We start from the raw sequence: 22,465 nt of genomic DNA on the forward strand, positions 1-22,465 counted from the left end.
CAGTAAATGTAAAACAAATTTACTTTGTGAAATAGCTTCTAACATTTGTAATTACATATGTAGAATTTTCTGGATCTGCATAGAAAATTGGATATTTGACGTTTTTCTAATCTTGCTCTACAACCTGTTATTTTATTGTAAAAGGTATGCTTAAATAAGAACATTGCAGAGGTATAAAAACATAATTATTGCAGTTATGTTTTCAGCACAATTTAGCATTATATCAATAATCATCCTCCAGTAATACTCTACACCAGTGGTCTCCAAACTGTGGCCCGTGGGGGCCGGACGTGACCCTTTGCTTGCTCTTATCTGGACCTTGGGGCACGATTCCTCCCACTGGTACCAACAATTGGGAACATCTTCTCATATTGACATGAACAAATGGGCATATGTCCTTCCAATGACACCAATAAAGGGGCACAATTCCCCCAATGACACCAACAATGGGGCACAATTCCTCCCACTAACACCAACGATGGGGCTCTATTTCATCCACTGACACCAACAGTTGGGCATATGTCCTCCCACTAAAACCAATGAAGGGGTACAATTCCTCCTAATGACACCAACAATGGGGCACTATTCCTACCACTGACACCAATGATGAGGCATTGCTTACTCCCACTGGCACCTGGGCATTTTCTACTCCTAATGGCCTCAGTCCGGCCCCCACAGAGTCTGAAGGACAGTATACTGGCCCTTTGTTTAGAAGGTTCGGGGACCCCTGCTCTACACAGCAGAAACCAGATTGGGATGGGGAGGGTCAGCACTAGGAGCCAATAGGGCTTTGATGCAATGCACATGTAATAACAGGAGGAGAAAGCAAAATAAGCAGAGGGATGACCTCATCAGTGTGCGTTGTCCAATCAGCAGGGCCGTGGTATGTTTTTGAACAAACTTTATTGGATTTTAGGCTATAGTGGTTAAGATAGCTCCCATACAGTATGTTTTAAACTGTATATGTAGCTGTTTACCTGGAGTTCAGCTCTAAGCCTTGTTCATACTGGGCCTATCAATGCGTACCCTGTGTGAGGGCTGTTGGTGTTCAGTGCATCCCCATACAGGAAGTCCCAATGATGTAAATTGGGATGCAGCAGCTGCACAGACAATGTTCCCAATCTGACATTCATGCTAGTGTGGGTGCATGGCTCCGAATGCAACCAGTGTGCGTTCGTGGCCGTGCACCTGCACTAATGTTAGATTGGAAGCAACGTCTTTGTCCCCATGTGGTGCATTGATATGCCCCATGTGACCGAGGCCTTATGTGCACAATTGCATTGGATGCTCAGTCTATGTTGACATTAGTAGGAGTCATACAAATTCATGAGAATTAAAGTATTAATCTAGACAGACATTGTAGTCACTTAATTGTATTGTAAAGCAGTATGTTGAGTTGAGTTACCACTAGGGACATCATCCCTATGAGGTTTGAAGATTCCTGTAATGTTTGCATGGGTTTCTAGGTGATACTGTAATGTCTTCCCATCGATCAAAAGCAAGACATCTCTGCTGTGTGTGTATGCCAGTAGGGTCATAAGGACATTAGACTGTATAGACTGCACATGCTTCAAGTATGATTACATGTACAGTAGGTATACTTAAAGTAGAACTATAAGCAAAATGTTTTTTCCCATTTTGGATAGAGTAAGGGAGGGTTATAATCCCTGTCAGTTTATGTTTTTCTGTCTGTGTCCCATTGCAGAGATTTCCCTTCACGTCCTGTCCCATAGCCAAACAGGAAGTGATAGGAAATCTCTGCAAATTAAGGAAATTCCTTGGGGACCCCCAGGTCATCAGAACTAGTGTTCCCATTGGAAGATTGATGACATATTCTCTCTGCTCACTCTGCTTCTACTATGAGCATGTACCTTGTTAGCTTATATAGATGCCACACCCATCTGTACAGGGGAATGAAAGAGGCTGATTTCATGTACAGGTACTTAAAGTGACACTAACATAAAAAAAATGTTTTTTAATAAAAAAGAAGTAGCACTTATCTGCTCTGGGTATCGATAATGCTCAGAAATGTCAGGTTCTGCCTCCTCTCAAAATCCCCTGCCATCGCTGTGGGCTCTTCCCCTCCTTTGGGTGCCTCCTATAGTAAGCTGAATACCAATGGTGGCGGCAAACAGTGCACCTACCCCCCTGGTCCTGTCGGTCAGGTCATCAGCAGCACTGGAGCACTTGCCCCATCTCTGTGGCGGGCAGCGCTTCACCCGGGTGACGGCTTCTTGTTCTCCTGCTCTCCTCCTTGGCATCACAGACGGCTTCCCCTGCTCTCCTTCTCGGCATCACAGGCGGCTTCCCCTTGCCCTGCTATCCTCCACAGGTATTACGGCGGCTTCCGTCTGCTCCCTCCTCCTGGGCGGCCAATTGCAACGCTTCTCCTTTTGGCCCAATCTGGGGAACAGGTCTCAGACCTGTTTCCTGATTGGCCAGGAGGAGAATCAGTGTGAAAATAGCAAATATTAATTCGCTATTATTATACAGGATTTATATAGTGCCAACAGTTTACACAGCGCTTTACAATATAAAAGGGAGACAATACAGTCATAATACAATAAAATACAAGAGGATTAAGAGGGCCCTGCTCAGAAGAGCTTACAATTTAATAGGGTGGAGCAGGTGGTACGAAAGGTTTTAGCTGTGGGGAATGAGCTGATGGAAGTGATAAAAGATTAGTTGGAGACGTGATATGCTTCCCTGAAGAGATGAGTTTTCAGGGATCGCCTGAAGGTAGCAAGAGTAGGGGATAGCCAGACAGGTTGAGATAGCGAGTTCCAGAGGACGGGAGAGGCTCTGGAGAAATCCTGGAGACGAGCATGGGAGGAGGAGATGAGAGTTTGAGAGTAGGAGGTCTTGAGAAGAGTAGAGAGGACAGTTTGGGTGATTTCACACAACTGGGTGGGCTCAGAGCGCAGTGCTCTGCACCCCGAGCCCACCCTTTTTTGAAGCCTATTAGAGCCTCTGGCTCTAATCACATGCTTCAACAACAAACCCCCCCCCATTGGATTCCATGCGTCTGGCGCCCTGCATGTAGATTAGGGAGCTGGATGCATGGATGGACAGGCCGTCACTGCTGAGTACTAAGGAGTGTGTGAGTGAGCTCCCGTTGGGTCCTGTGCCGAGCTGTGTGCATCCATAGACACGCAGTGGCGGAAAGCCATGCTCCCACTCCCTTTTCACAGATGTTTGTATACCATCAGTAGGAGCCTATGGCTCTGCTGCCCTGAGGGGAGTTACGCTGAAGCTGGAAACAGCGATGGAGGGGTGACATGAAGTTGTGTAAGGGTTTAGTGATAGGAGTTGGGCATTTTGTTACCTAAATTCAGAGAAGCCATTGAGGAAAAAACATTTGGATGTTAGTACTAGTTTAAGTTAGCTACATTTAAAAAACATCTTTACTGATTTATAAATGTATACATAATTACAATAATAATAATAATAATTTAAAGCTGAACTCTGGAATAAGCCACTATTATCTGAATAGGCATATGAATTTTGTGTGCTTTGTGTATTTCTTCTATATTTGTGCAGCAATACAGTGTGAAACTTTGCCTCTAAGCAGAAGCTTCCTGTAATGAAGACCCTTCATTGCCACTTTCTGTCCTTATGCAAGGTGACTGGTCTTGTATCCGCCCCCTCCTGTAGTTTTCTGCAGGCAGCCTGTAGTGGGTGGAGCTGCCGGGTCCCTTCCACAGTCCTATTGTTGGCACAGGCTTAGTGTATAACAGTGGCAATGTCACGACTACTTTTAAACTTTAAGTGGGTTCGCAAAGGCATTTTATGCATATATACAAATATATATATAAAGTAGATTTACATCCTTTGTGACTTTTGAGGAATGCATTTAAAATAAAGTTTTGTTCTTGTTCAGCTTTCATAGACATTTTTGATTGGAGTTGCATTGCACTGGTATGAATAGTGCAACATTCCTTTCAAGAACACTTAGTAATATGCTGGTGTTTTGTAAATTATAAATAAATTAACGTGGTTTCTGCCTAATGTTATGCGCACACTACATGAGTGTGGTAAGGATACTAGATCGTAAGCTTCACTGATGAGGCTTGTGTAAATGGTTTTATGTGTTCGGCAATGCATAGTGCAGTACTGACACTATATAAGCACATTTAAAAAATAAAATCAAACGTTCACAAAAGCACAGCCAGCAAATTGAAACCATCAGCTCATGTGTCTAGTTTTTAAGACAACATCGATGAAAAGTTGATCTGAGATGAATGGTGCTCATGGCGTTTTGGAACTTTGTTATCGGTTCTGTAATGAATGAGAGAATTCTCCAGGAATGCAGTTATTTTAAACATCAGAGCCTTGCTAGAGGGGTAAGTCCAAAGCCAAAGATGACATAAATACGAATCTTGGCCCATCTTGTGATCTCCCTCATCACCTTAATCACAGCCAAAAACAACCATTCGCATGTATGTGAAGCCCGACCGTTGTATGAGAGATGTGTGAGGGGTCAGGCCATTGTAGGATAGTGTGGACTCAAGAAGTATGTTCTGTGTAAATTTTTTTATTTGGATATATACTTTTAATTGCTTGTGTATACAAATCTATACAAAGCAAACGACAGTTTTATAAACTATTACTGATCACATACAGTGCCTTGCGAAAGTATTCGGCCCCCTTGAACTTTTCAACCTTTTGCCACATTTCAGGCTTCAAACATAAAGATATAACATTTTTATTTTTTGTGAAGAATCACCAACAAGTGGAACACAATTGTGAAGTGGAACGAAATCTATTGGATTTTTGAAACTTTTTTAACTAATAAAAAAATGAAAAGTGGGGCATGCAAAATTATTCGGCCCCTTGCGTTAATACTTTGTAGAGCCACCTTTTGCTGCGATTACAGCTGCAAGTCGCTTGGGGTATGTCTCTATCAGTTTTGCACATCGAGAGACTGAAATTCTTGCCCATTCTTCCTTGCAAAACAGCTCGAGCTCAGCGAGGTTGGATGGAGAGTGTTTGTGAACAGCAGTTTTCAGCTCTTTCCACAGATTCTCGATTGGATTCATGTCTGAACTTTGACTTGGCCATTCTAACACCTGGATACGTTTATTTGTGAACCATTCCTTTGTAGATTTTTCTGTATGTTTGGGATCATTGTCTTGTTGGAAGATAAATCTCCGTCCCAGTTTCAGGTCTTTTGCAGACTCCAACAGGTTTTCATCCAGAATGGTCCTGTATTTGGCTGCATCCATCTTCCCCTCAATTTTACCATCTTCCCTGTCCCTGCTGAAGAATAGCAGGCCCAAACCATGATGCTGCCACCACCATGTTTGACAGTGGAGATGGTGTGTTGAGGGTGATGAGCTGTGTTGCTTTTACGCCAAACATATCGTTTTGCATTGTGGGCAAAAAGTTCGATTTTGGTTTCATCTGACCAGAGCACCTTCTTCCACATGTTTGGTGTGTCTCCCAGGTGGCTTGTGGCAAACTTTAGATGAGACTTTGTATGGATATCTTTGAGAAATGGCTTTCTTCTTGCCACTCTTCCATAAAGGCCAGATTTGTGCAGTGTACAACTGATTGTTGTCCTATGGACAGACTCTCCCACCTCAGCTGTAGTTCTCTGCAGTTCATCCAGAGTGATCATGGGCCTCTTGGCTGCATCTCTGATCAGTCTTCTCCTTGTCTGAGCTGAAAGTTTAGAGGGACGGCCAGGTCTTGGTAGATTTGCAGTGGTCTGATACTCCTTCCATTTCAAAATGATCGCTTGCACAGTGTTCCTTGGGATGTTTAAAGCTTGGGAAATCTTTTTGTATCCAAAGCCGGCTTTAAACTTCTCCACAACAGTATTACGGACCTGCATGGTGTGTTCCTTGGTCTTTATGATGCTCTCTGCGCTTTCAACAGAACCCTGAGACTATCACAGAGCAGGTGCATTTATACAGAGACTTGATTACACACAGGTGGATTCTATTTATCACCATCAGTCATTTAGGACAACATTGAATCATTCATAGATCCTCGCTGAACTTCTGGAGTGAGTTTGCTGCACTGAAAGTAAAGGGGCCGAATAATTTTGCACGCACCACTTTTCAGTTTTTTATTTGCTAAAAAAGTTTAAATTATCCAATAGATTTCGTTCCACTTCACAATTGTGTCCCACTTGTTGGTGATTCTTCACAAAAAAATTAAAATTTTATATTTTTATGTTTGAAGCCTGAAATGTGGCAAAAGGTTGAAAAGTTCAAGGGGGCCGAATACTTTCGCAAGTCACTGTAATTGCAAACGTGTGGGAGTGTGGACACTGATCATTGACCCAAGGTTAAAAATGATCAAAATAGTTTATATAATGTTCCTCAGTTGTATATATAATGTTGTTATGCTTGACGTGTTATGCTCAGCTGGCTTTCTCACACATGCTAACGTCCATTACATGATGAGCCACCCCCTCCTCAACTTATCACCAAATAATTTCACTTATGGAGTGTCCATCAGATGTCTCCACTCCTTCTGCTGCTCGTAGATTCCACTTCAGTACATTTGGAAGCAATAGAAATTATTAATCAACCGACAACATTCCACTGAGACAGCCAGGGCTGCAAGAGTCTTAATGTGAAGCCACAAGGGATAGAGAAACATGTCAGAATGTTGACCTGCGGCCATGCTCCTTCCAAGCCATCCAATAGGCGTATTCATTTGTCTGAACATTTTATTGCAAAACTGGAAAGTACGAGTCAATATAAGCAAGATAAATGTACCGAATAAAGTATCTTACACCAAAGGTGTCTTTAAACCTCCAGCAATTGCGAGATCTCTCCAATAACTAGGATTTTGTTCTGGTCCTGAGGATAAATTCCTAGGTGTCATCACAGACTGGATATATAACAGAACACACATTTTGATTAGATGCAGTGGAGTGTTATCACTGTTACTCAATAGATTTCAAATGTCAGTGCAATTTAACCTAAAAATAGGACAAATTCCCCCACAATGGGGTTTTTAGGCAGCAAAAAATTAAATGTAAGGGAGTATAGTATAAAAATTCAATATTTATTAATATAGAAAAATGTAGCACATGATATAAAACATGAGCTCCACTGGACAACAAATAAATAAAAATAACCAAATAGATGTACAAATGCAGACACAACTTCATACAGACACTGTACAAAATTGGCAACAGTGAAGATATTGGTCTGACACGTTTCAACCCACTATGGGGGTCTTCTTCAGAGGGGTGTACCCCTTTTTGCTGCCTAAAAACCCCATTGTGGGGGAATTTGTCCTATTTTTTTTCCTTTGGGGTGAGCAGCACTCTCCGAACCTTCTTTGGTAGTGTTTTTTTGTTGCTAGTGCAATTTAACCTAACCTGGTTTACATCCTGGTAAATACAATGGTTAACATCTTGATTGTCCAGGTTACCATCTCTCAATTTTAGGCTTTGCAGAGCAGACAGTTTTATTAGAAAATCATGTTACTTTCATCAACTCACTGTCACAATTGGGGCTAAAAACGTCGAGCATTATGTATGTTTAAGATCGCTTTTACAGAATAACATTTTTAGTAAAAGTCTTGATCATGAATGTTTTTTTTTTTATCAGAACATGGCTGGTGGCTATAAACTAGTTACTTTTTTTTTTTTTTTTGTTATTGTTCATATAGTTGATAATGGAAATGCATCTTCTGTTTATGTAGCTATTCCCCAGATGAATGGTTTAGTAAAATAAAATGTTGGAACATTTCAGAGTCTGAGACAGATTCAAGATGGTTATACATAATGCATCATAACTGAATGGCTTAAAGTGGTGTGAAGATAATGGTGATGGATAAAGAATGACTTAAGTGAGAAACTGTGAAAAGGCATTACTGAGCTGTCACTTGTGTTCATTTTGGATAGTTTGCAGTGAGTACAAGAAAGCTGTAATGTAGTGCACTGTGTAACAGCACTAGTGTATAACATTGGAGTTATGGATATGGTATGTTGCCCGCAGCAACCAGCGAGCAGTTACATTCGATTTTCTGAGCTGCAATAGAAAATGACAGCTGACAGATGGCTTGCCATAGGCACATGTTCCACTTTCCCATTATGGGACTCACATTGTCCATAGCAATCAGATTTCTCTTTTCTATTGAGAAAAAAAACGACAGTTGGATTCTTATTGGTTGTTTCTTGCCACGCCTCTACTTTCTCTCATCCTTATTTATTAATTATATCCAAAGTATATTTCCCTAAATAATACAGTTAGCTTGGTTGAATTTTATTATTGAAAAAAAGTTTTAATTCTCATAATAACAAATAACAAATATTTAAAACATATTAAAAAGGGTGAAGCTTAAAGCAGACCCTCATTCTCAATTGCCCCATAGCTTCCTTTTAAGCCTTCTCCTTTCCCTGTTAACTATTTAGAAATACAGTAGTTTATCTTAATCATATATTACAGGATGCAGGCTTGATATTCCTATGCCCTGAGTTATAGGCTGGTACCTTCAGGTGAGAGGACATGATCCCTGGGCATCTCCCTATAACTGTACCCCACTCTGTGGGTCTTAGTGACCTAAGGTGATGGATCGCTTCTCCCTTATCAAAAAATCACTCTTACCGTACCTCTGAAATGAAAAATTAACAAAACAGATCCTACTATAGTGTGTATTTGCCTTGATCCAAAGCACCTTGTGTGATGTATGTCTGTTCTCTAATCCCTTTCTCTATCAGTCACTTCTGACAGTTTATGTAGCGTTGTATCTTGGCCTTGGCCAACAAGGCCCAGGTATAGGGCGGTACTTTGCAAGGGGAGAAGCTTTTTTGAGGAAAAAGAACAGTCTCCTTCTGGTTCCCACACTGAAAGAGTCCTCGCTGACTTGCGCTACACTTTTATTGTAGCACCAGACTTATGGACAGACTGGGTCAGCTGGCAGAGTTCAGGAGGCAGATCAGTCTGGCGCCCCATAAAGCCACTGCTGCCTGCCGGTATAATAATTATGGTGAGGATGTTCCGATAGTCCGACGGCCGTCATTAATAATATGTTTGGCACTGCAGCCTAATGCGCCACCTACCCTCCTCCACGGCATCCTTGGGAGGAAGTTACGATATGTAGCTTCCTCCCAGCCTGGGTCCTGTGTCACAAGCGTGGTAAAAAGTAAGGTAACCCCAGGTATGGCATCATTTCAATAATATCATTTTATTTCTTTAAACATCCTTATCCTAGAGGGAGCATATTGAATAATTGGATTTCTGTTTGCTGCCACTGATTATTTCACTTATTTGTATAGTTATTAGGGACTTCCTAGTCATTATACAAATACGTGAAATAATCCTATAATTACAATCAGTGGCAGCAAACACAAGCCCAAATATCTTACAAGATAGGAGTAATCTTACTAATCCAGTGACATAAGGCTGCACTGATAAGGCTGCACTGATGGGCACTGCTAAGGATGCACTGGTGGGCACTGATAAGGCAGCACTGATATGCTGCACTGACGGGCACTGATATGTTGCACTGATGGCCACAAATAAGCTGCACTTATGGGCACTAATAGGCTGCACTGATGGCCACTAAGGATGCAGCAATGATGGGTAATGATAAACTGCACTGATGGGCACTAATGAGTCTGCACTGATGGCCATGAGGCAGCACTGATAAGCTGCACTGATGGGCTCTAGTAGGCTGCACTGATGGGCGCCAATAGGCTGCACTGATAGCCACTGATGAGGCAGCACTGATAAGCTGCACTAACAAGGCAGCACTGATGGGCTCCAATAGGCTGCACTGATGGGCACTAATAGGCTGCACTGATGGCCACTGATATGGCGGTACTGATAAGCTGCACTAACGGGGCTGCACTGATAAGGCAGCATTGATGGGCACTGATAGGCTGCACTGATGGGCACTAATAGGCTGCACTGATGGCCACTGATATGGCGGTACTGATAAGCTGCACTAACGGGGCTGCACTGATAAGGCAGCATTGATGGGCACTGATAGGCAGCACTGGTGGCCACTGATGAGGCTGCACTGATGGCCATTGATGAGGCTGCACTGATAAGAGGAAGGGATTTGGTTTACAGGTGACAGGGTGGGTCTTGAACAGGAAGGGATGTGGCCTTGACAGGAAAGGGTGGGTCATATTTACATTAGGGGGTGCATGAGTTTAGTTATGCCTAGGGCAGCACAAATCCTAAATACACCACTACGTCTATGCCAACACCAAGCAATCCTGAGAGATGACTTTGCTTCCCTCCAGCACACAGCAAGTAACTGACAGCCTCAGCTATGCACGCTTCACTTTGAGACTCTGTAGTTCCGTACTGGGGGTGTGCCCATTCCCTCTACTCGGGTCTCAAATTACACTCATCTCCCTGCTCTGTGCTATGTGTGACATCAGATCCACACCCCCTACCTTCTGGTGCTCAGAAATGTTGTGTAAAATGTGTGCTGAGGTTGTAAAGAAGAGAAGACAGCAGATGAGCAGGTACAACTTATGTAGGAGGGATTGTTTAATCTATGTGCATGACCTGAGGCTAGTCACTTATCTGGGTAAGTGTAAGTAACAACCAGTTTAGTTTATTATTTTCTATTGTCATGAGGATTTTGCCACAGGATGGTCACCACCAAGTTGCTGCGTACTCCTTCTCGGTCATGTTTACCACATTTCTGCACCCTACTTTGTGAGGACCCTATATAGAGGAATACCTCACCGATAGCAATGGTGAAAACTAGGTGCAAGGGAGCCATGGGAAAAGCTGAGGTGAACAGTAGTTCTGCTGAAAACCTGCAAAACACTCAAAGTCACAGTGACGATGCCTCTCTTGCACAGGTTGCAAGTATTTTTTTTAGCACATACTTGCTCCTGCTTCCTTATTCTTCTCCTAGGTTCAGTGCTAGGTGCAGTACTTGTAGATGTTTTTAAATGTATAACAATGAGTGAAGAAGTATACCCTAGCCTTATATTGTCACTGTGTATTGTTTTTTTTTAAACATATATGGAAAGGAACAGACATTTTTTCATCATATATGCAGGTTCTGCTCCCAATTATTATTGTTTTTTTCATATATTGCTGTAAGGCCCCAAGACAGGGCTATCTGATTAGTAACAGACTTATTTTACCCTCTAATTATGTTAAACACCTAGTAGGTCTTAGTAGCTGTAAATCATGTGATTTTTGCCTAAGCTTCAGGTCACTTAAAGGAAGCAAATGTTTTTTTTTATAGTAAAGTGGAACTTTTTTAAATGAAATAAAAAAGTAACTGTATACTGGGAAGAAGGGGCACCTTTTGATTCCCAAAGTGATGGCTGTGACATTTCACATACAGCATGTACTGCCAAAGGATTGTCAGCTAGCACTACTTTCTCAAGGTCATTAATATTCTAGAATGGAATTTTTTTATCTGTAGAATTCCTTCTCCCGAATCAGTATGCTTTACCTTTCACAGCAGCACCCTCCAAACTGCGGCCCCGGGCCAGATCTGGCCCTTTGCTCGCCTTTATCCAGCCCTTGGGGTACCTTTCCTTCCACTGATATAATACACTATTCCTTCCACTGACACTAACAATGGGGCATGTTTCCTGGTGGTTACATCAACAACGGGGCACTATTTCTCCCATTGACACAAACAATGGGGCAATATTCCTCAAACTGACACCGACAGGGTTCTATTCCACCCACTGACACCAACAATGGGGCACTATATCTCCCACTGACACTAACAATGGGGCAGTATTCCTCCCACTGACACCAATGGTGGGGCACTATTTCTCCCACTGACACCAGTGATGTGATACAATGTCCTCCCTCTGATACCAGTGATAAGACACTATTCCTCCCACTGATACCAGTGATGAGACACTATTCCTCCCACTGATACCAGTGATGAGACACTATTCCTCCCACTGATACCAATGATGGGGCACCATTCCCCCCACTGATACCAATGATGGGGGCACTATTCTTCATTAATACCAAGGACTGGGCTGTATTCCTCCCAAAGACACCAACAATGAGGTACTATTCCTCCCTAGTACAAAAGATGCATTGTTTACTTTCCACTGACACCGGGACAATTTCTACTCCCAACGGCCACATGTTTGTTTAGAAAGGTTAGAGACCCCATCTTTACAGTATCACTCTGCAGTGCTCCTAAATATCAGGTTCTAGATCTCATTCATGATCTGGGTTACAATTTTAGCTGGCTTTGGCCATGGCATGACATTAAAATGATAGTGATTGGGCTACTTCTGCTGCTACCATGGTTCAGAATGAGGTAGAGCCCTCCAGTTGTATCAGCAAATTTCCTTCCAGTGTCATGTGACTACATCATAACCAACTAGCTCTTGCAGCAATTCTTCATCCTAGGCTACATTTTATGGAACACAAAGAAGGACAGTGTGATCATGTGACCTTATTTTAGCTGATTTTTTTTTATAGATGGTGGTTTCTCATCTGTGGCCTCTGACCTTACTTACTTGCTGACCTATGACTTTTGTTTGTAACAAAAAATAAAATGCTGCTGACAGGTATAAAGTGCAGGAACCTAGAGTGGACTTCACTGCAATATAGCTAATTTTTCATAAACAAAAGAAAATCGCTAGTTTGCCCTCCATCCAGTCCCTTCACCAATTCAAGTAGGGTCCAAGATCCATGTGACCCATGCATGCTCACATGTGGATAATTACAAGAGTGAATGAAGTCCAAGGCTTTATTTTGTCTCTTAAATAAAGAGCATACCGTTGTCAAGGCACACAATTTGATCTGTTTTTAAACAATCAGATAAATCCTTGGAATTTTTCATGGACTTTTCTTAAATGGACTGGCAAAGCTCATGGAGCATCATTTTTTTGCATGACTGCTAATCTCTTCCTGTTATATTAGTAAAAGAATGGACTGGATACCAGTAATGACTAAGGCTGTTGCCGAAACACGTCAGATTTATTGTTTTATTGTCACTCTGATGTACCAATAAACGACACTTCAAGGATTACAGTGTTGCCGGCTCTTCTTTCTACTGGATACCAGTAATGCCATGTACACACGGTCGGACTTTCCAGCAGAAAAAGTGTGATGGAATCATTTCATTGGATATTCCGATCGTGTGTGGGCTTCATCAGACTTTTTTTTTTTAATTCTGAAGGACCTAGAAATAGAACATGTTTTAAATCTTTCCGTCGGAATCAATTCCTATCAGGAAAATGAACGCACTTTGCTGTGATCATGTGTAGGCAAGTCTGTTTCAGCGGAACTCCGTCGGAAAGACTGTCAGAGTTTATTCTGATGGAAAAAAAGGACACGTGTACGCTGCATGAGAGTGCTATTAGGTGCTGATCTGATGAATGGTAAGCATCCATAGATGCACAGATAGATTCTCAGCATCCAGTTGATGGTGACAGTTACTTTAATTGTCATCCCTTATTGGTTGAACTGGTAGGGACAAGGACCTACTGTACAATTGTAGCTAAGCTGAATCTGTTCTAAGTAACTTTGTTGCAGATAACTTCTGGATGTGTAGATGTTTGATACATGTAGATTAGGTGTCATAAAAGCAGGGCTAAGCGACATGCGGAGCTCTCTGGGTTCGCTAAGGTTTGGGAACGTCTCTGCCGCTCTCTCCAGAACCATCTCTCCAAGGCCCAAAACCCTGGTTCATTGAGATTTTCACACTTTTTGCTATTGGGAAGCTCCTGGTGCATCTATCTTGACAAATATGAAAGATAATACTTTGTTAATTTTAAGCATATAGTGTTGACTGTACATTGAGTATTCATTTGTCCTTTCTGATTGGGCCATGTTGACCCTAGTTCTGAGCTAACATTTGTACTGTTATCCTTTGTACCTTTATTACAAAAATCTTAATAAACACATTGAAACGAAAAACAGGACTAAGCTTCAATTATCCCGCACTCGGTTTTCCAGCAGCAGACTGGGAAGTCTTGACTGGTACAGAAACGATATAGCTTTCCAATCATCCAAATAATCCCTTATGCTGTCACCAAATGGCTCTGCCATAGGGAGAGTCACACATGATTTTACAGAAAGGGAGTTTGTAATTATGCAGCAGTGCACATGGCATCTGAAGATTGATCGGTGTACATTAGACAAAGATGGAGGTTCATGGGTTGCACTTTGCACCTTTTTTCCCCCTATCTCCAATTACAATAAACATATAATGAACACCACACTCAAATATTGGCATAAATTGGCCTCTGCACTTTTATTGGTTTTCAAATAAATTCATAACTTTTCATAACCATATCACAATTCTAAATCAAATCAAATTATCATTCGCAAAATTGCTTAGCCTTAATTAATCAAGAAAATTACATCAACTTTATAATAACAAGTTCCCCTTAGATGCAAGGTGACATACTGTACCACATAAAGTGCACACGACAGGATGGGGGTGTGGGTATCTCTTCTTATCCGAACCTGCAATGGAAAATGACAGTTGGCAAATGAAAGTTTGAACGCGTTTGGCTGATATAGTGAAAATCAGACAGTTCTTTTTTGTTTCGTATTTTGATGTGAGGTCTATTCTGACAGTATAGGAAATTCTGTTTAGTAACTGCTTATCTTGTTTCTTTACAGAGTCAGGCTGAGGCTCATTATAAAGGGAACCGACATGCTCGGAGAGTGAAAGGAATCGAGAATGCAAAGACTCGACAGAAAGAGGGAACGCAAGATGGAGACAGAAACACCCCTCTAATTAGCCCCGTGCCCAGTGCCAGTGAGAGTGACACCGACAGCAAAGGTGACTGAGAGAGATGTAACTTTAGATTTTCTTTCTTTGCTTATCTATGTCAAAAGAAATGTTGTTGTACTTACCCGCCAGCATAATATGCACATGCTTAAAGTAATGTCATTACCTTTCATTGTCAAAAGGTTTATCCAGTTTACTGGTGAGGTGTTTAGACAGCCTCCTCAGGTGTCCAAATGATGGATTATCTGACTTGGTAAACTGTCTACTCTTTACAGGTGATGTAAAATAGATTTCTGCTTTTTACAATGGATTACAGATCATACCTATAGTATGCACTGTCCAAATTCTGTTTGATCACAGTAATCGTTTATAGTCCATTGCTTCTTTAGTGCTACCCCAGCACAAGGGCTCTTTTCTCAGTATTTGCCCCACAGACACACCGTTCTGGTCAATCTTCAGACTCATTACCTAGTCAAGGGGTATGCTTTTTTTGATGCTTTAATGAAAACTTGGCCTTGAATAGGTACAGGGTAGTTGTAGGATTCTCCACTAACTCCTAGCAACAAACTCAAGGACACTAATGTTCCTCTTAGGAATATGAGCATGAGTCCTTGCAGAAAACATTGGACTGAGCTTTGCAGGAAAACTATAAAAGTGCATTACCTTTAGGTAGAGCTGATTCTATTACAAGAGATTTAGCAGCTGCAGTAATGTAAGCGAAAGCCCTCGTGCAAGCAGTTAGTGGACTGAACTCTTCAGAACACCACAGAATGTCCCCTTTGAATAACAATGTCTCTATACAAGAGGGATGGCAGCAGCACAGAGTCTCAAGGATCTCTCACACCAGCCTGTACTCACTACTGTCCTTGGATAATTGGTTGCCTCCTTCCAATATCTTCCAGACACCTTTCCAGTGATACCAGACTAGATCTCCAGACAAAAGTCCCTCAGTCAGCTTCAGCAAATTTTCAGTAGCATAGGCCACAGCTAGCCTAGCTTGGTCTCTGATAAACCACAGACACATGGCAAGCTTGCCTAGGTGACAAACAGCCCCCTCAAGCTGTGATCTCCTCCTCAGGGAAAACAAACCTTCTGTTCTAGGTCTCAGAGTATTTATACACACTCCCAGCCACCATCTCAGCACCTCTCCCCAGGGATTGGGCAGGGCTGCATAAATATTCAGCTGCTGATTAGACTCTCCCAGCCCACTACCTTTCGGAGCATTTTCAGATAGACAGGGGGAGGCAGTCAACCCTGCAGCAGAAAGTTGGGGGTATGCTTTACATACTGTATATTAAAGCAAAACTAGCATCAGAATACTTAACTCCTCTCCAACATTACAACATATGCAAGGGGTCCTTTGCTGGCATCTACTTCCTGGCTTCTTCTGAGTGCTGGTCTTTGGCCACCTTGATTGCACGGTGCGGGATGATGTAGCTCCTCCACAAGTGCAGAAGGCAGTCAACCCTGTACACAGTATCCATGGCAGCGACATTAACTGAGCTGTACTAGCATAGTTCAGTGTACATGCCACATAAGACAGCGAGCAGGCAGGTAGAATAAAAATGTAATGTAATTTTGGTTTTTGGTCCTGGACCTCAAGGAACTATAATCTGAGGCCCCTACTTCACATGCATACATACATGCACACACATACTAGGGCTAATGTAGACAGGAGAAAATAAACCAGTTTACAGTGTGGGAGAAACATGCAAACACCAAGCAAGTGTCTTGACTGAGATGCAAACTGAAGACTCCAGTGCTGCAAATGATTAATGGGATGAACTGGACCATCAATTGCAAAGGCAGTTCTTCTCATTGAACATCATCAGTACCTGACCTAGCAAATGCCCTTCAACACCCATGTAAACATTGCGAACTTTTGTGGTAGGCGTTTGTAGGAGAGTAGAGGTTATTTCTGTGGTAAGGGGAAAGGGACGTGTCACAACCTTTGACCATATAGTATGCTTTGCAACCATTTGACAGGCATGTAGTGATGAGCAGCATCAGAAACAGATATATACTGGATGTTTAATCTTTAATTTTACTGATTCATCCCAGTGATGATGTTGATGATCGCTTTCCATCTATCTCCTGGTAAGCTGACACAATCTTAATGTATGTCTAAATTATCAGGTATGTCAGTGTCATTCAGGAAGTATCATTTAGGATAATTTGTGGTAAATGGGCAGTCACACCCCAGACTCCTAATTTAAAGGGTGTGTAATACTGGGTTGAAACACTTAAAACTTAAAGAGGAGCTCCAGGTCCCCCCCCCCCCCCCCCCAAAAAAAAGTTAAAAGTATGCAGCTACAAATACTGTAGCTGCTGATATTTAGTTTAAGGAAAGTACCTGTCCAGGGATCCAGAGATGTCCTCACCCGACCCGATTCTTCAACATCAGCATCTGAAGTAAGGGAAACAAGTGAAGCCTTGTGACTTCACAGCTGGTTTCCTACTGCACATGTGCGAGTTGCACTGCACAGGTAAAATAAATATTAAAAACATCACCATTTTTCTAGGTACTATTGACATGACATTTTCACCACATGTTGGTAACAACCCATGCAATCAATACATACAGTACAGGGAAACCCAAACAAATAAGTTCAGCAATTAAGTTATGTGTAATAAAATGGAATGACACAGGGAAACAGCATTGAACACGCTAAATGAAATTCATTTAATACTTTGTACAAAACCCTTTGTTGGTAATGACAGCTTCAAGATGCCTCCTGTATGGAGAAACTAGTCACGTGCATTGCTTGGGTGTGATTTTAGCCCATTCTTCCACACAGTCTTCAAATGTTGAAGGCCCCGTGGGCCTCTTCTATGAACTTTGATTTTTAGTTATTTCCATAGATTTTCTATTGGATTCAAGTCAGGTGATTGGCTGGGCCATTCTAGAAGCTTTATTTTCTTTCTTTGAAGCCAATTGAGAGTTTCTTTGGCTTTGTGTTTGAGATCATTGTCTTGCTGAAATGTCCACCCTCCTTTCATCTTCATCATCCTGGTAGATGGCAGCAGATTTTTATCAAAAATGTCTTAGTACACGTTTCCATTAATCTTTCCTTAAATTATATGAAGTTAGCCAGTTCCCTATCCTAAGAAACAGCCACACACCATGATGTTCCCACCTCTAAACTTCACTGTTGGTATGGTGTTTTTGGAGTGATGTGCAGTATTATGGCATCCAAAGAGTTAAATTTTGGTCTCATCTGACCAGACTATATTCTTCCAGTATTTCACAAGCATGTCTAAGGCCCCTTTCCCACGGACGATCCATTCAGGTCCGCCTGTTAGTTTTTCAGGTGGACCTGAACAGATGCTCCATAGAGGTCTATGGAGCGTCGGATGTCATCGGTGACAAGTCTGCTGACATCCGACCCGCTCCCATCCGAAAAAGTGTGATGGAGGAAAAAGCTATTTTTCCATCCATCATCGGATCGGGTGACGACGGACAATGCGGTCCGTCATTACCCGATCTCCCATAGGGGAGAGCGGCGCTGTGACAGGTCTGTCCCCGCACAGTGTGCAGAGACGGACCTGTCATCTTCCTGCTCAGCGGAGATCGCTCCGGCGATCCCCGCTGAGCAAGCAGATATTTCATGGGGTGGATCAGCAATGATCCGTCCCGTGTGAAAGGACCCTAAATGTTGTGCAGCAAACTTTAAACAAGCTTCAACATGCTTTTTCTTTAACAATGAAGTCTTGTGTGGTGAGCATACATTCAGGCCCTGTCGGTTGAGTGCATTACTTATTGTTTTCTTTGAAACAATTGTACCTGCTAATTCCATGTCTTTCTGAAGCTCTCCACAAGTGGTCCTTGGCTCTTGGACAACTCTTCTGATAATTCTTTTCACTCCTCTATCAGAAATCTTGTGAGGAGCACCTGGTTGTGGCCAGTTTATGGTGAAATTATGTTCTTTCTTTTTTCGAGTTATGGTGTTATAGTGCTCAATCCTTCTGTAACCACTTCCATCAGTATGTTTTGCAACAACAAGGTTGTGAAGGTCTTGAGAAAGCTTTTTGCTTTTACCAATCATGAGATGTTTCTTGTGTGACACCTTGGTAATGAGACACCTTTTTATAGGCCATCAGTTGAGACTGAACCAGCTGATATTAATTTGCACTACGAAGGGGCAGGATTGCTTTCTAATTACTGATAGATTTCAGCTGGTGTCTGGGCTTTCCATGCCTTTTTGCATCTCCCTTTCTTTATGTGTTCAATACTTTTTCCCTGTGTCATTCCATTTTATTGCAGCTAAATAAATTTTTGAACTTGTTTGTTTTGGTTTCTTAGTATGTATGAATCGCATGGCTTGTTACCGATATGTGGTGACAATTCCATGTCAATAGCACCTTTAGAAATATATTTACCTAGAAAAATGGTGACGTGTTTAATACTTATTTTACCAGCTGTGTAAATATATATAAAGATAAATAGATATGTATGTATATATCTGCCATTGTGGGTATCTTGGCAGCTAGAAATATATAAATGGCCCAGCTCCAGTGTAGTGAGACAGTAGACAGCTCTCTCTGCTATAGAGATAGCCTGTTCAGTTAACCGTTGAATTGAAATATGACCACTAATTCAACATCAGATCTGTCAGGGCATATAAAAGATGATATATTAGCTTGGAGGTAATGTCGGCCATCATCTACTCCTACCGTAGCAGGAAGTTATTCTATTTACTCTCATCACCGAGCAGGGGGATCCATCATTCTGGCACCTGCATAGATAGGATTTTTTCCATCACTATGTATTTCCCACCACCTGAGAAATACGCACCTCAGCCTGTGTTCTGTTATTTATCTTTGTGACAGGTCCTCCTGTACTCAGTGTTTTACATGCTCATAGTCTCCTTTAATCACTGCATCAAAGTGGCATCTGCTCTGTGGGACCCATCCTTTGTTTAGAAGAGAGTTCTCTTGTCACTATGACACGTTACTGAGACTTCAGCCTGACAATCTGACATTATTAGTATATAAGTCTCAAAAAATACAGAAATCCACCAACAAACTCCAAAAAACAAGCATTACTGGGTGAACTTTTTATTTTGTCAAGTTTTCTGTGTGGAGTCTATTGATGGGGGAGACACCAATCCAGTCAATGTAAAGAGAAATGGCGAGATATAAACTTCTGTAGGATGCATCTGTGTTCAGATTCCATAAACATTGTTTTGGCAGGTTTGGTGCAAAGAAACTCAAGTGGTCTGTTAGGTCCCTTTTTACATGGGACGTTTTGATTTACAGGGGATCTATCCACTGATTCCCTGGTGATCAGAGCAGGGGGGGGGGGGGGGGGGGTGACATCTGTATCTACACAGTTTCTGCAGAGCGGACACGGACAGAGCTCTGCTTAATGGGCGACCGGGTGTAGACAGACTTCGCTTTACGTTTACACACAACTACTTTTAGTCTGATCCACCTACATGGAAATGAATGTATCTCCTTCTGTTTGTTTTTAGCAGACCGGAACAAATAGGAGGTAGGCGGGTGTAAGTGGAAACAAGTCCGTTTACACCCATTGCTCATTAGGGATGAATGAGCCCTTCCGATCAGGTCTGCCTGAAAAACTGACAGGCAGACCTGATCGGAACGGTCCTGTGAAAGGGGTCTAAGGGTCCCTGACCTCAACTATAATCAACACCTTTGGAATGAATTGAAGCAAAGACTGCAAGCCAGGTCTTCTCATCCAACATCAGTCTGTGACCTTACAATTGCTCTTTTTCCTAAATAGGCACAATTTCCCACAGCTATATTATAAAGTCTTGTGGAAAGCTTTCCCAGAGAAGTAGAGGCTCTAAGCCCCCTGAGATGATGGGATCAACTTCACAATAATTCCCATGGTTTTGCAACAGGATATCTAACAAGCTCTTATGGGTGCAATGGGCAGGTTTCCTCAAACATTTGGCCAGAAATTATAAAGCTTGTCTGAGTTGTCAAAAAAAGGGGGTGGGAAGCTGAAGTTACACACTGCAGAGCTCAGTGGAGAGTTCTGACAACTGATTGGAGGGAAGGGACACACCTTTCTTGACACAGCACACAGGAATACAGCTGAGCCTGTCAAATAGCAGGAGGTCCCTCCCCTGTCACCATTCATTCTGATAGCAGAGGAACGAAGCATCAGACAGAAATGACACTGAGTGCTCTTAGTAAACATTATAGAGGGATATGTTTTGTTCATATTTCATGTCTGAGCTTTATAATCACTTTTGCAAAAAAGTAGAACACCAGGTGCATGTAAACTGATACTATATAGATTTACTGATATCATTTGTATCCTGATTGCAATTCTAGTTTTTATTCAGAAGAGCAGGAAGGGAGTATCACTGACCTTTAAGGGTTAATTGCTCTTCCAGCTGTGGCCACTTATCAGATGTTGGATAGGTTCCCTGAGAAAAAGATCTACTGAATGTCTTGCAAAGTCTGTTTCCCAGTGTAGTATCCTCTAAATTAGAGGAACATATTATAGTGCGTCTTTGTTTCTACCTTATGAAGAATGTGCTTCTGATTACGTCTGATTGTCTATAATGGGGTCTGTCTACCTGTGCATGAAGGACTTTCTATTCTCCAGGCCAATTAGCAATCATTTATGCTGAAAAAAGACTTTCACACATCCAACAGCAGTTTTTGCGCATGCGCAACCTTTGCTATAGATGCATTACGAAATCAGCGATATTTTTAGCCATGGCATATGGCTGTTATAAGTAATAAATAGGTACTTTGCCAAAAACTGTCTCCGAAACCAAAAGGATACATGTGCGAAAACTGCGTGCCTTCATTCGTACGCAGCCGAGCCCATGACTTGTCCAAACACTTTTACGGCATTAACTCTTTAAATGGCTATGCGGCCTGCCAAGCCCTGTAGACACATTGCCTGATGCTCCTTCTGGCAAGCAACAAGTTAAAAAGCATAAAACATTTTATAGCAAAAGGATCATTCTTCCATTTCAGCCTAAAAGAAATGATTCCAGAATGTTTCTGCATGCCAAGATTGCATGCTGGTGTATTATTCAGCTTCCACAGCTTGTGTATAGTTTGAGAATGAATTAAAAATGCTGGTCCAAGTAAAAGTGATAACTCAGTTTTGGCTGGATGCTGGTCCATTCAGTCCTTTGCTGGGTTTTCAGAACATTTGGGGACCCCAGCTGTGAAATCTTGCCCTAAGGTTTTTTTTTCTGGCCCCTGCTGCGTTCTGGATTTTACTATACACAGAGCAATGTTAAACTCAACATCTCATCATTTTTAAAAATGATATTTAAAGTTTTCAACTGTGATTTTTTTTGGTGTGAATTCCAAGATCCAGTTACATAGAAAATAATTGGAACCTTACCTTCATATGCAACAGGATCATAGAACTTTATATGTCCAGTATGGCATTGCAGCCATCTTGCTTTTACACTGAATGTAGCGCCGTAACTGACAGCATGCTGGTGAATGTACTTGGATCAGTTGTAACCTCTTACATTACTGTTAAGGGCCTTTCACGCTGATAACAAATGCATTTTTGTTCCTTTTTTGGTACGTTTTCTGGTTGCCTGACACCCAGCATGCATCTGTGAAACATGGACATGGGCAGGGCCGTCTTTAATATTGATTGGACACTGGGCAAACTTTTCTTGGGGCCCTCCCTTCCATGCAGTTTCACTCTCCACCTGCTCTCAGACATACAATAAATAGCAGCTAGACTCAAAATCAGTTTACTGAATCAAATCAGGCAGCTATTGCGATTGGTTGCCAGAGGTTACAGTGTATCATTAACGCTCACTGACTGGTTGCTAGAGGTTAC

General features: G+C 41.9%; 1 protein-coding gene across 5 annotated transcripts in view; it reads left to right on the top strand.

Moving 5' to 3' along the window:
* Positions 1 to 22,465, top strand: part of ZNF385A (zinc finger protein 385A) — a 496,355-nt gene that overhangs the window by 444,348 nt on the left and 29,542 nt on the right. For all 5 annotated transcript variants that reach the window (XM_077483783.1, XM_077483787.1, XM_077483785.1 and 2 more), the window contains one exon: positions 14,556 to 14,718. In XM_077483783.1, coding sequence (XP_077339909.1) covers positions 14,556 to 14,718 — 163 coding nt within the window. The remainder of the gene's footprint in view (positions 1 to 14,555; positions 14,719 to 22,465) is intronic.

The sequence above is a fragment of the Lithobates pipiens genome, unplaced genomic scaffold, assembly GCF_037356315.1.
Source record: "Lithobates pipiens isolate NorthernLeopardFrog02 unplaced genomic scaffold, aLitPip1_a1.2 Scaffold_16, whole genome shotgun sequence".
NCBI classification, from domain to species: Eukaryota; Metazoa; Chordata; class Amphibia; order Anura; family Ranidae; genus Lithobates; species Lithobates pipiens.